Genomic DNA, 14545 nt, shown 5'->3' on the forward strand with positions numbered 1-14545 from the left:
TCAGCCCTTAGCTTGTAATACATGTTTTAATATTTAAAAATATGTCATAATATATAAAATGTAATATGTTATAGGCCTATTTTTACAGTACACATTTAGGTTTTTAATCAGGCTCAGGCCCATAACTGCTGCTATGGGTCGGGGTTGGACAGAAACTGTGCGGGTTTATGTAGGGTCAGGCAGTCAGAGCAGTAAGCTAGTATGTATAACAGCTGTTATGTATTCCGATAACTATGTTGCAAAATAACACTGGCAGTCGGGGAGTGTCATGATCTGACTTTCAATCTCTCCACACACATAACCTCGACTATGAAAGGCAGCATCTTTCTTCAGCTGCCGATATGAGCTGCGCTGTGTTCAGATCTTACCACTCTGTAACTCCAGACAGCAATAACCTGTTATTGTGTGGAGAAGTTGTTTTCAGAGGTATGAGACAAGAAATGTGACGAGGACAATGACCACAGCTCTCTGTGAATTTTGGATTCCACTTCACCCAGCGTCTCTGCACAATGCCCCTCATATGAATGAAAATAGCAGGTGTGCCTGGAAACTTCCTCTTAAGACCTCCTGCTTCATCCCGGTCGCTGCACTTGCAAATACAAAACTGTCTTATTTTCATGTTAAGTGCCATAATAAACCTTTTTAAACATGTCTAGCTTGCATTCAGGAGAGTGTTGTTTATGACACTGTACTGTATGTTGATTCAAAAAGAGAGAATAATGAGCATTTCATGGTATAATTAATGTTCCGTACTTGGTATCTGTGATCCTCTTTTGCTGGGGAGCCAAAGTATCTCTCAGCGTAGGCCGACCCTGTATGAGGTTAAAAAAGGGAAACAGAGAGCATGGACAGCATTGCTTTTTTGAATTCACTTACTATTCACTCATGATAACACTTCAAAAGCCTTTTAATATTACATCTTCACTGAATATTGGACTTTGTGACAAACAGAATATGACACTGATGATTATTGTTGCACCACTCTATTTATAAGCCCTCTGAATTAGACAGCGGCTCAGTTGTTTAGTGTTCTTTTATAAATCAAATCCCATTATCATGACTGTTCCAAGACTGAAATCGATCATGAATACAATGTGGAGTAACTGGGTTTACTGGCCGGTGAAATGTCACATTTGGGATAAACCACAACTTCAGATCATTGTAATATTGTAAGTCTGTATGATATTATATCACTGTTTGATACCATGGAGTCTCCAGTTGGTTATAGGCGCGACAACGATGCCACACTGGAACATGGAGCTGTAGGAGAGGAGCAGGAGAGACGAAAGAAATCCCCCATACGCCTGGAAATAAAAACAAACATGGCTGCTTTTAAAGAATGTTGGGTAAGAAAATAAAATCCATTTGTTATTTGTATTTATTAGATACAGTTGTGTTACCTTTCCATAAACTCCGACTCTGTTGCTGTTGATGTAGGGAAGCCTGACCAGGTGCCTGAAAGATTTACAGTGACTTCACTAAATGGTAATAATGAAGTAATCCCTTCCTAATATGACTACAGTTTGTCTTTGGCATCCCAAATTCAGCTGAATCTTAGCTAATTTAGCTTCAACGGTCTGAATTAACCAAATAAAGTGTTCCAAAGTGTTCTTCTTGGTAACACAATCCCTTTGTCTATCCCTTGTCTATCTATACACATTTGTGTAGTTGTGCTGCTGCAAAAAATGATTTCATGCACCAGGGGTTAGTAAACGTATTATAAAGAAATGTATTCTAACACCACATAAAATGACTCATGAGCACCTTCAATATAAAAAATATCAGCATTATTTGGAGAATCCCATGCAAGTTTGTTGACCCAGTCTAGTAGAAACAACAGGATCATTAAAAAAAAAAGAAATCTTACTCCAAAGCTGTGATCTGGTCCTGAACATCAACAGTTCCCAGTCTCTGGTGAACCTCATGCAGGACCCTCTGACCCTGGAGCCCGCTGCCCCGGCCATCCAGACGAGCCACGATGACGCTGTCTGAGCTGGTCAGCACCGACTCCCAGCTGAGAGAGAAGCGGTCGCTCACTGCCTGACCACCAGGGGCGCTGTCACTATGAAAAGACAGTATGGGTTTAGTTATTAAAAAGCCAGAAACCTGTGAAAATTATGCAACAACCAGAAAATGTAAGATTACTATGGTGATTCAGCCCTAAAATACAATGTCCTCTTGCAGACCCTTGTAATTGTTTTCATGGATCTATCAGCTTTTTGAACAATGGCTGACTGTTTCTCTTTCATTATTAGAATACTTTAAGAGTTCTTATAAAGTAGAGTACAAGAAAAACAGTCAAGATTAGAGGCAAGACGGAAAAATTTGTGATGGGTAAATCAGCAATTGACCCTTTAAATCTGCTTCATGACCATTTGTGGGCATGAGCAGGGGAGGTGAGTGCCAGGGGTGCTGCAGCGCCTCCTACTGACAAGGGATGGAATAACAGGCTGTAAACAGCTGGATATTTTACCATAACTCATGGGCTATCTGAATATTTGTTGTAAATTTTGAACAGCACTTGATTAGATACATTTTGAAGTTTTGAAGCTGTTTTTGAGGTTGATAAAATATCTTGTACGCAAAGGACTTCTACTGCCGTCTCACGTAAGCATGTGAGTATTTACACTGTAGCACCCTTCAGCCAAAATACATTTTCGTCCACATGCTTGTGGAGGTCAAGACCCCTGGGTTGGGAACCTTTGATTTAAGGCACAAAACTGCATCTTGATTTGTAAGCATTCCTTTCTTAGCTTTATGTAATAAACCATTGAATGGAATTATTGTTTAACAACATATGTAAAACATAAATATACATACACAATCAGCAGGAGTGGATGCTCTTTTGATTCATCCAAATCTATTGGGACAATTAACTCCAGACGAAGTGCTGCAAAACAGAATGTCATGATTTAAATATAATGTCATGGCTACTTATATACAAACCCACCCATCATCCTCATCATCATCTACCTCATCATATGAGTGACTCCCAGCCACACATTATTCCTACTGTTGTAACCACAAACAGGCATCATAGTAATCACACCGGTGGAGCCAACATCAACAATTTAAAGACAATAAAACCACAGACAACCATCCTGCTGAGGAACCAGACTGCTGTGACCCTCAACATGACCCTACTGAACTTACGTTCACTGTCAAACAAAACTTTTTTGAAAAACTTTAATGAACTGGTTTTAGATCATAAGATTGACTGTTTGTTTTAACTGAGACATGGCTGGGCACAGATGCACCAGCTGCCCTCGTGAATGCTTCCCCACCAAATTTTAACTTCATTTTTTTTCTCGAGGAGTAGTAAAAAAGGTGGTGGCACTGCCTCCAGCAACTCAGATAGGTTTGGTTTTTTTTTTAAGGAAGTGTCATTCCCAGTGTCACCACCTTTGCATACCATGCCTTTGTTTTTAGCAGCCCTCCTATTTTATGTTTGACAATCTACAGACCACCCAAACACTGTGCTAATTTTATTAACGAATTCTCAGATTTACTTTCAATTATCCACACCTCTTACAATAAAATCATTATCTGCTGTGATTAATTATAATGTGATTATAACTTACACATGGATAATAAGTCAGACCCCATCGTCTCAGAGTTTTTAAACCTGGGGGGGTGCAGAGCTTGGGGGTGGTTTTTAGTCCGTTCGGACCTGCCACCCTGGCTTTGCCTCCTGTTCTTTCTTTTCTTTATATTTAAGTCATAACTGCTGATCAGTGACCCTAGGATCTTCATTGTTTCTTGTGTTTTAGTTGAATGTACATCTGTGAAGGCACGATTAATGCTGAAAGGTACATACAGGTTTTGGAGCAACATATGCTGCCATCCAAGCAACATCTTTTTCAGGGACGTCCCTGCTTATTTCAGCAAGACAATGCCAAGCCACATTCTGCACGTGTTACAACAGCATGGCTTCCTAGTAAAAGAGTGCAGGTACTAGACTGGCCTGCCTGCACTCCAGTCTGAGTCCCATTGAAAATGTGTGGAGCATTATGAAGCGCAAAATACGACAACACCCTGGATTGTTGAGCAACTGAAGTCGTACATCAAGCAAGAATGGGAAAGAATTCCACCTACAAAGCTTCAACAATTAGTGTCCTCAGTTCCCAAACACGTATTTAGTGTTGTTAAAAGGAAAGGTGATGTAACAGTGGTAAACATGCCCCTGCCCAAGTTTTTTTTGGAAAGTGTTGCAGGCATCAAATTCAGAATGAGTGAATATTCACAAAAAAACCAATAAAGTTTATCAGTTGAAGATTAAATAACTTGTATTCAACTAAATATAGGTTCAAAAGGATTTGCAAATCATTGTATTCTGTTTTTATTTATGTTTGACAAAACGTCCGAACTTCATTGGAATTGGGTTTGTGCTTATGTAATACATTTTTGCTACCTATATTTCAAATTCACAGCTTAAAAGGGATAGTTCAGATTTTTTTTAAGTGAATTTGTGTGGGGTGCTTCTCTATAGCAACTGTTTTACATATAGTAGATGTCAGTCGGCACATCCCCAGTTTGGAGAACCAGACTGGAGTCTGACAGAGAAGCTAAATAGACCCAACTGCACTGCTGTGGACAGGGTCAACAACAAAACATATTTTAACCAGCTAAGGCCCACCTAAAAAAATCAATGTCAGTTGTAGTGTACGCTATATTAAGTGTATGTTCACTGCCTTAGATTTCCATCAGACAACCTCACACAGGCTGCTCTAACTCCCGATTTCCACCGCTTGCATGTGCGTTGTGTTACGGCTCTGCTGCGGTTTTGATCTGTGCCCCGTCATCCGTTAATCCACACCGGTTGCGTTTTGAGTCCGGCACGGCGCAGCACTGCCGGATCAGCTGGAGTGGCGAGACTGAGGAGTTCCTGCGGTAATTACAGAATCACGTGCATTATATTGGCACAGAAAAAGAGGTAATAACTCCATTCACTCCATGGACGTATTATAGCGAAGTCAATTCACCGCAATAACTCCCAATAAGTTGCTACATGCCATTTCCTTTCTATGGTTGTCCTTATAAAAGGATGTGTGGTGTCAAAAATAGTTTTGTGGATTTTCACCTCCCGAATTAGCTTCTCCTCGTCCGTGTTGCCGGTAGTGACCTTTGAAAACCTGTGATCTGTTAATCCAGGTCTGGATCCGCTCATTTTGACGTTTTGTTGATGTAGTTAAGTGAAATACTGTCAGACGGAAACATGGAGTGTTTTATTCTGAAAAGTAACCGGATGTTTTAATGTTGTACCGCTGTCTGATTTCCGTGTGTTAAATTCGGCTGAATTTATGCAACGTGATCCAGCATACGGCAAAAATAGGAGGCTTGTGGATCAGATACGCAAGCCTCCTATTTTTGCCTATCCTATCCCCAACGCAGCAGGGCCAGTGGAAATTAACACATAGACTGGAGTGTAATCTATTTGTTAACATGGGCGCCAAAAAAACCCCAAGACAGGTTGTGCTCTGCTCACACAGGCAGCATGTTCCAGGCTTTACAGACGCGATAGATGTTTTTGACATTGGATCTTGCGCTGAAATCATGGCAAAAGCGGCATTATTTAACAATGTAGAAATGAGAACGAGCTGATCAGACCTAATAATGAGCTCAAAACTCAAGGGGAAGCCTATCAAATGAGTGTTTTGTGTTTAAGGATGCACTGCAAGTCTAGTTGCCTTTAAATTCTTCTGCATGTGCACCGTGACCTGAAAGACTAAGAATCAACAGGTGTGATAAAAATCATTAAACACCCCAAATAAACCTGGAATAAACACGGTGGCTCATGCATCCTCTTGATGACAGGGCGCCCATCTACTCAAAAGGCCTGTAATACGTATCTCATTGTCTCTAATAGTGAACACAGATTAGAGAAAGGATGCCATATGGCCGTCCCCTCTAATTGAAGCAATGTACGCCTGCGTTTCTGATTCCAGGTGTGTGTCATAATCAGCTCAAAAAAGCTCAACACCTGTTTGCTCAGTTGTGTGACTTTGCCTGTCTGACATTCAGATGTGAGTGAGCCTGACTGTCCAGCTGATGGGCACATACGCTGGAAATCACTACTGTCACCAGCACAAGTAAACAAGTTACACTTTGGCTAAAATGACCATTTTTGTCACACCATGTTGACAAGAAACCCCATTTTCTAAGTAAAGGAGGAGAGAAACCTTTTCAGCTTGATTCCTCGCTGATTTTTATTTTTGGCCATGTAACTGGATTTCTTATCTTCTTTTTTTTTTTTTTTACATGTGAGCATGTGGATGGCAAAGACATCAGACAGGGGAATTATCACCATGACAGCAGATTGGCTGTTGGCTTTATCCAAAGTATTCGCCATCCACTGTGTTTTTGTTGTTAGGCAGTGCTTTTCATTACTTTTTTATGTTGTTCAACTAAATACAACAAACAAAGGAGGTTGCTGTCATGTTTTATGATGCATGCGTCTATACTGACCCCAGATTACAGTGTGTATAGAAGCAAGTCTGCAGCTGTCTGTGTCTGCTAACAATCTGCAGCCACACTGGTGCTTTGTGCTACATGTTACAGGAATACTACACTTTCTAAATGATCGTGTGTATCAGTTACTCACCCTGTGTTATGTTGAAATCAGGAAGAAAACTGTTTTGCTTGCATGCTTCCACGGTGAATGAAGAACTCAAATCAGCGAGTATTATTTATGAATTAAAGACAGGGGTTCACATTTAACAACAGGAAACCTATATAAAAGCATCTGTTTACAAACTCTCACACAACTTGTGCAGTCTAATCCAAGTCTCACTTATCCAGTCATATGCTCACTTCTACTGAGTCCTGAATTCATCAAGAATGCTTGCTGGTTTGGGATGTTTTGCTCACCTTGGAGGCATGTAAGAAAAACAAAGTTTTCTTCCCAGATTCACCATAACGTGGTGAATTTTCTATATTACTGGAGAGGGGCTAAAGAGCAACAGGTTGCCTCCCCCTGGTCTGGAATCAAACTGACATCTAGAATCAAAATGAAGGCAGTATTTTGTATCACCACTACAGTTTGGTGATTCTACCAAAATAAAGTGGGGATAGGGGAAAAATACAGGGATGTAATGATTCACTCAACTCACGATTCACAATGCGATGCTCTCTCTCTCTCTCGCTCTCTCTCTCTCTCTCTCTTTTTTTGAAATACAAAATGAGATTTCAGAAAAATTATGTCTGAAAAATGTAATTTTAAACAAAAATTGTGGAAAACACTGCACTGTCTCTTCTAAATGTAAAACACAAACTATACAATGAATGCATTTCTGGACATTCACAATGTCCCCTGCTGTTAAAAAAACAAAAAAACAAAACCTTTCAGTAAGTTGGTGTTTTCTCACTCGTAGGTGATAAGCTGGACTCCCTCTTTGGCTCTTGTACTCGTTTGGGCGAGTGGGGTTGCAGCTTGTCAGTGTGGTTTGGCCGTGTAGTCATAGTTAAGGAGAAATGTGTGTAGGCGGGGCAGACTGGAGCTCCTGATGCCGACTCTCATACTGCATCAAGCTTTGTTACTTTGTGACTTAAGGAAGCTCAAATCCGCCACACTTCCGACATGAATGGATGGTGCATCTTCTATTTCAATATCGCCTGTCGCTGATGATTTCACTCATGGATGTATTGATTTCACTAGAACACATCCATGGTCGCGAAGCATTTCATTAATCTTATTTACGTTTTGTTTTGGACGTGATGTAGAACGCTGAACCTGTAGTGACGTAGCACGTTGAGCAAGCGAAGGCATAAGCAGCTTACTCTCTGCTGTTCAAAAAAAGTATTGCGGTTCATTTGTCATCTCACCGATTTGAATCCTACATATTTTCTATCGATTTTGAATGGCCTCGCGATGCATCGTTACATCCCTAGAAAAATATAAACAGAAATTTACAGAATGTTATTACAGAGCACCTGCTTCCCTTGAGTAGCCCAGTTTATTGTGTGCATGGAGACACAGTGTATGTGAAAAGTTGCATTTTAACCTTGTGTTGCTTCTTCACTCACCAAATTTTACTCATTTAGTGAGCAAGGGGAAAAATGGTAGTCTTTGGTGAAGATTAAAACAAACAAACAAACAAATAAACAAAAAAAATAGTAATAGTGTTGATAATGACAATAACATGGGGCACCTTAGACAATTAAAAATCTTGCACATAGATAACTGCAATTTCATACCAAAGTTGTTGATTTGCACAGTTCTTCTTTCCCACTTGGGCATGATCCTCTTCATTAGTGCATGCCTTAAAACTGTGTTGATTTCCACAGTCTTGTGCTCTGTATGACGGGGCAAGAAAAAGAATTGCTTTAGTTCGAAGAAAACTCACACCTGCACAAATGCAACAACAAAAATCCTGTATTCATTTTAATGTCTTGCTTGACCAATAGCTGTTAAAAATAATCCTAATTCTGTTCTTGTCAAACACTCAACAGTCATTTTTAAAGTCAGAGAGAGAAGAAACTGAAAGACAGTGTACTAGGAACATTTTGCCAAATCAATGTCACGATAAAAGTGGATTAATTACCATCCGTCAATCTGCCAGCCTGTTGGAGAGCAGGAGTCCCCAGACGCTGCTCTGAGTGCCTCTGATGTTCGCTCAACAACATTTTAAGCACTTAACGCCTTAACCTTAATTGCATCCTCATTTCCAGTTTATTTTCTGCAGTCAGAAGTAAATCTCTGCTTTTGAATTCTGGACTTACTGACTCATGACCTCAGTGACTTAATCTCTCAAAATTAGTTGACCAATTAATGCACTTTGCAGACACCGGAGACAAAATTCAGCCCCGCTCCAAATATAATGAATAAATCTATCTGATGCAATTGAGTGAAAGAGTCTAAATAGTAAATTGGTTCTATTTGTCATTGCAGGAGTACTTACTATTCATATCACTTAGTTTGTGAAGGGTAGTTTGGGGTATTCCAGGACCTGGGGGGGAAATATTGTAGGTCAGGAAATGTAACTTTATCACACATTCTAAGACAAATGTGGAGTCTTTGTGGTAAACTTTAAATGGTAACATCAGTATTCTTCGACTGTTACAGCACAACTTTTCACAGTGGGCAGTGGAGAAATCAGCTGCGATGTAATCCTCGCAGGCAATCAAGCAGTCAATGTGCATTCACTCAAAAGTGTTTGTTTTTGCCACTGACAGGCTGTTTATATTATGGAAAGGATCCCCACAGAGATAGAACTTTTGTTTAAAAGATTTTTTTTTTTTTTAAAGGTGCATTATGTAAGATCTGGACATCATTTTAGTTTAAAACATTCAAAAAATGAACCATCCCCTCTCCCCCCTGTCTTTATTAAGCAAGGACCATGCATAAAAAACATTGATCTCAAAATGAGAAGATGATTCATTCCAGATTTAGCTATTAGCTAGTTTACATCTACGGTCCCTGGGAAGGTTCAAACAGAACAAATACCTAACACTAAAAGCAATATTCACACATGATAAAAACATTACGATACAACTGACAATATGAACAGATACAAACCCTATCATCAGAGTGTGAAGAAGTAACACTTTGTTTTTGTATTTTATTGAAGATATCCACTGCTAAGCAGCCAGGGAGGGGCCACCTCCTCTGTTATAATTCATCCTGGCCTGAGAGGCAAAAGTGAGTCACTGTAGCCTCTAGTGTGCTACAGGAGAGGATGACGAAGTTAAACCAACCAGAGTCAGTGGATACAGATTTATAATAGATCCATGGTGGATACAGCATCCAAGGCTGTGTTCCAAAAGTTGTTCCACTTGCCCTCTCTATGCAATGCCATTTTAATATTAAATGGCTGAGTCTGACTATTTGGAATTAACATTACAGATATCAACAACTTCATTTTGACTAGAAGTAATTACATTTTGACTAGTCACAATTTTAATTCAAGATATCTATAACATCATATTGTCTCGTCAAAACAACAGAGATATCCAAAATTCAGTTACGACCAGTCAAATTACGGATATCTCCAATGACGTCATTGAAACAGACAATCGACTCGTCATGCATCCTAAATAACAATTGCAGATAAATGTAAGTTAGTTTTGAATAGGTGGAATTAAAATTAAGATATCTCAAATGTCTTTTTTGACCCTCAAACGTCGTTTTGACTCCTCATAATTGTTGTGCATGATGTTGCTTGATCCCACCCTAATGTCAAGCATAGCCATACAAGCACTGGATCCCACCTGTTTCCGCCTCCCCAATTACAGATCTCCACTACATCATTTCACCTAGTCAGAACTGGAATTCAGGATATCTGAATATTAAAGTTAAAGATATCGATGGTTCTAGATATCTCTAATCACAGTTCCTTTAAAGATATGTATAACTTAATAATAGATATCTCCAAATCAATTATGACTATCCGTAATTCCAGTTTGAAATATATACAAAATTTTGACTAGTTATTATTCCAGTTCAAAGTTTCAACAACATCATTTTGACTATGTGAAACTCAATTGATTTATTTCTTAATCATAATTTTTTTTTTTTTTAAATATATTTATACATTGGTAATCAGCTGCATGACTTTCTGATATGATAATTTTGTGTGTGATCTGTATTATCATTATCATAACTATTATTTACAGTGGGTTTATATCTTGCAAAACAGCATTTCCCCATACATTTACAGATAATGTTGGAAATACAGAAATCAAACAAGTTGAACAGAACAAATATTCAATATGTAATGTTAACCGAACTGCAATTAATTATATGACAGTTTTCAATAAGCAACTATCTGCTAATGGACGAGTGGATGTTTATATGTGTAAGCTGACCTGTACACACCTACGAGATATATTAGGAGACCTACACAGAGCTATGAGATATAACAGAAGAAGTAACACAGAAAAGCCATGGTGAATAAACCTGTATTTTATTTTAATTTTAATTTATTTACCAGTTTATCATCCTCCCCTTCTTGTCTGTCACACCGAGGGCGAGTGCCACAAAAACATCCCCAAAATCGCTACAGTCAAACCCTCCAGACTCCACTGAAATACAAAGTATTAAAATACAATACAAATTTCATCATCATAAAACACACTTTTTTCAAAGCAAAATAAAATTTAAGATAGTCGTCCTGGTTTATCTCTCCAATGTTTTGGCCAACACCAAGTCTGGTTTGGTTGAAATAAACCTTTATTTTACTTAGTTGGAATTTAAAATATGGTTACTCCCTACATGTTAAAATTACTGCTCATTTCAGCAGAGTGTGGAGGGTTTGGTGATGGCAAATTTGGGGCTGATTCTGCTTAAACAAAAGGATCTTCTTGGTCCTTTCCATCATGTTGTCAGACACAATCAGAAAGAATCTGCGCCTGTCAGTGGCAAAAACGAGCACTTTTAGTTGATGTAAAATGACAGTGCTCAGTTGCAGCCAGTTTCTCCACTGTCTCACTCAATACTGGACCAGTTTCAAATATCAATGTGTCACCTCTGCAGTTGAGGAGAACATGTTGATAGTTCGGGCTAAGAGAAGCATCGTAGTAGGTGCACTTGGATTTGAAGAGGGAGCAGGTGAGGCACTCTTTACGAAATGGATCAACAGTGGAGACTCTGAAAAAATTATGTGAGCACAAAAGAAGTTGAAATGAGACAAAAAATTTTTCAATCAGTGTGTTTCGAGCCTTCAGGCTAAAGAGAAATTCAGAGAATGTGGCAAATAAAATGTAGTAATAAATACATATTAACACTATAAATTAGCTCATTAAGTAGGTTTCCATCCCTATTTTAATGCATGGCTATTTATATTATATCTATTAAAACAAAGTCAAAATATTACAAGAACAGTTTTAGTTGTATCATAAAAATAAAGCATGCTGGAATTCCTAGGTAGCTGAAAGGTTATAGCACAAAGTCCACGATTCAGTTCTAGCCTTTGACCTTTGTTGCATGCTCCTCTTTCTTTCTCTCTGTCTACACACTATTATCGGCCAAATAATGTTACCAAGGCTCCTAAAATATTTTTTAAAGGGACAATTTGCCCTTCACTCAAAATTACATATTTTTCCTGTTACCTGTAGTGCTATTTAATAGTCTCTATTGTTTTGAGTTTTTAGTGGCCAGTTGTTGGAGATATAGGCCACAGAGACGTCTGCCTTCTTTCTTAGTTTATGTAGGATCTATTTTCTCTCCACCGAACTACACCCTCAATCATACCACAGCGCAGAGAGGCTCGTGCTTGTGACAGCGCGAGATGTAAACATTAATGGCGTACTCCTCAGCTGAGCTGACATGTTTTGACTCAAAATTTACCAAGGAATGAGTAGAATAGACAGAAAATTAGTAAAAAAGGAAAAAAAAGAAAAAGAAAAAAGAAAAAAAACAAATAAATTCAGAAATGACCTGGAAAAACTGCTTAAAAATTATAAAAAAAGTGTGACATAATTTCTAATGTTATGTTTTATTGACAATCAGAAATAAAGTTTTTCTCTTGCTTTTTTCTTTTTTTTTTCCATGACATTTTTCCCTAGCTTATTTAGAAATAATTTTCTAAATCTCTTAATTTCTTGCAATTTGTGGAACATTTCTTAGCAAGTAGCTCATTGCCTTTTTTCTCATGTTTTTGTCAGAAATTAAACCAATTTGCTCAGGGTTTAAAGGTTTAAATACTTGTAAAAAGCATTTAAAAGCAGTAAAAGAAAAATGATGTTGCCCCAGGTTTCATGGTACCTGTACAACTGCTGTTGCGTTGAGCCTTCCTCTGTACTCAGGAAATAACTGAAAAACAATAAGGAACCTGTTATTCCAGACTTCATATTGTACTATGTATGGCGTTAATATTGCATGGTGTCAATAACTCAGCCTTACACTGAGTTTGTGCTTTCATCATAAGCCAGAATTTGAGAGACTTCCCAGCTTCCCGAGGTCAGGTGGCGGATGTTGACCTCTTGGCCCTCAGACTGAGAAGAAAAAGAGGAAATACAACACAACAGAGCAGACAGAGCATGTTATGACATGACCTCACATGCCCTACATTTTGTTTCTAAAACTGAGCCTTGACTTTCAATCTAAAACTTCTGTTCCACTTATTATCTCTACAGAACCTAATTTAATCTTGCCCACTGCCTCCGGTGCATCTACTGTACAACACCCTGCTTCATTTATTAATCTGAGTGTATCCTTAATTCTCTGGTGTTTCAAGAAATGTAGTTAGAATATAATGTAATATGATGAGACTTCAGACTGGAATAATATGAGCAGTATGAATAACTGAAAGGCCCGTACGACAGATAAGAGGACTAAAAGAAAAAAATATATATACAGGCATGAGTAATTGAAACAGTGAAAGCACCTCACTAAATGTACTGATTGTATTGAAAGTTTGTAATAGTTTTACTTGGTTGGAGATCATGGTGATATGGTTGAATGTCCCGCGGCCGCTGTGTTTTAAGGGCATGGTGATGAAGAAAGTTGTGCAATCCTTGGAAAATACAGGCTCCTCATTCTGGGGAAAAAGAGACAAACAGCAAACACAGACAAAGTAGTTAAAACGTGACTAGAGGAGGAAGAAAAAAGAATAGATGAAGTTATGAGCACTGACTGTATCTGTTGGTTAAAATAAAAAAGAAAAGACAAGAAAAAAGAAAAGTATGAGAGGCATTTCTCCTGTGAAATATGTTTTGGCTAATAGTTTTATACAGTATCATGCTGAAAAGTCATCAGGTTATTGGGATCTACAGGAATTTGCCATTTCAGAAGTGTTTTTCTGTAATGTCAATTTTCCAGTGGCTGTATAGGCCTATATTTGAGACAGGCCTTTATTACAGATAAGCTTAAATTTCTCATTTATCCTGTTTTACAAATAAAATGTGTTATACTTCAAGTTGTTCTCATTCACTGTTTGTACCTACGAAACCTATGAAAATACAAGACTGTAATTTATGTATGACCCAGACAATAATTTCTTTTTATTATTTAGTTAGAATTTAGAAAAAAATCAGTCAGACTAATTGGTTGTAAAGAAGGAAGGTAATTAGTTACAACACTAAATGATATTAAAAACAACAACAACAATAAAACAACAATAGTAATAATAATAATAATAATAATAATAATAATAATGATAATAATAATGATGATGTGGATGATGATGATGATGATGATGATGATGATGATGATAAGAATTATTATTATTATTGTTTATTATAATAATTATAATATGACTATTATCATCCACATCATCATTATTATTATCATTATTATTATTATTATTATTATTATACACACTTTTTGGGTGCCTTTTCTCAACTGTTGGCTGTTGTGTGTATTGGTTTTGTGTTTTTATCATGGGTGATTTCAATATTCATATTGATAACCCCAAAGATGGCAGTGCAAAAGAGCTCTTATGCATCCCAGAAAATTTTGGTCTTTCCCAACATGTGACAAATCCAACACATAACAAGGGTCATATTTTAGATCTCATTATTTCTAAAGGTCTACACATTTCAGAGGTCATGGTGAGAACTGTTGCCCTTTCTGACCACTACTGTGTCCTCTTTAAAATGACCACAGCTA

The 14545-nt window shown here is 37.9% G+C and overlaps 1 protein-coding gene across 1 annotated transcript in view; it reads right to left on the reverse strand.

Annotated features, from left to right (window-relative positions):
- Positions 1 to 14545, reverse strand: part of LOC121949023 (inactive dipeptidyl peptidase 10-like) — a 167958-nt gene that overhangs the window by 13964 nt on the left and 139449 nt on the right. The window contains exons 13-23 of the mRNA XM_042494609.1: positions 13368 to 13475; positions 12839 to 12930; positions 12701 to 12748; positions 11463 to 11584; positions 8898 to 8945; positions 8194 to 8292; positions 2821 to 2890; positions 1868 to 2062; positions 1401 to 1455; positions 1205 to 1304; positions 754 to 812 (exon numbers count right to left, since the gene is read on the reverse strand). Coding sequence (XP_042350543.1) covers positions 754 to 812; positions 1205 to 1304; positions 1401 to 1455; positions 1868 to 2062; positions 2821 to 2890; positions 8194 to 8292; positions 8898 to 8945; positions 11463 to 11584; positions 12701 to 12748; positions 12839 to 12930; positions 13368 to 13475 — 996 coding nt within the window. The remainder of the gene's footprint in view (positions 1 to 753; positions 813 to 1204; positions 1305 to 1400; positions 1456 to 1867; positions 2063 to 2820; positions 2891 to 8193; positions 8293 to 8897; positions 8946 to 11462; positions 11585 to 12700; positions 12749 to 12838; positions 12931 to 13367; positions 13476 to 14545) is intronic.

This window comes from Plectropomus leopardus, chromosome 10 (assembly GCF_008729295.1).
Source record: "Plectropomus leopardus isolate mb chromosome 10, YSFRI_Pleo_2.0, whole genome shotgun sequence".
In the NCBI taxonomy this organism is placed as follows: Eukaryota; Metazoa; Chordata; class Actinopteri; order Perciformes; family Serranidae; genus Plectropomus; species Plectropomus leopardus.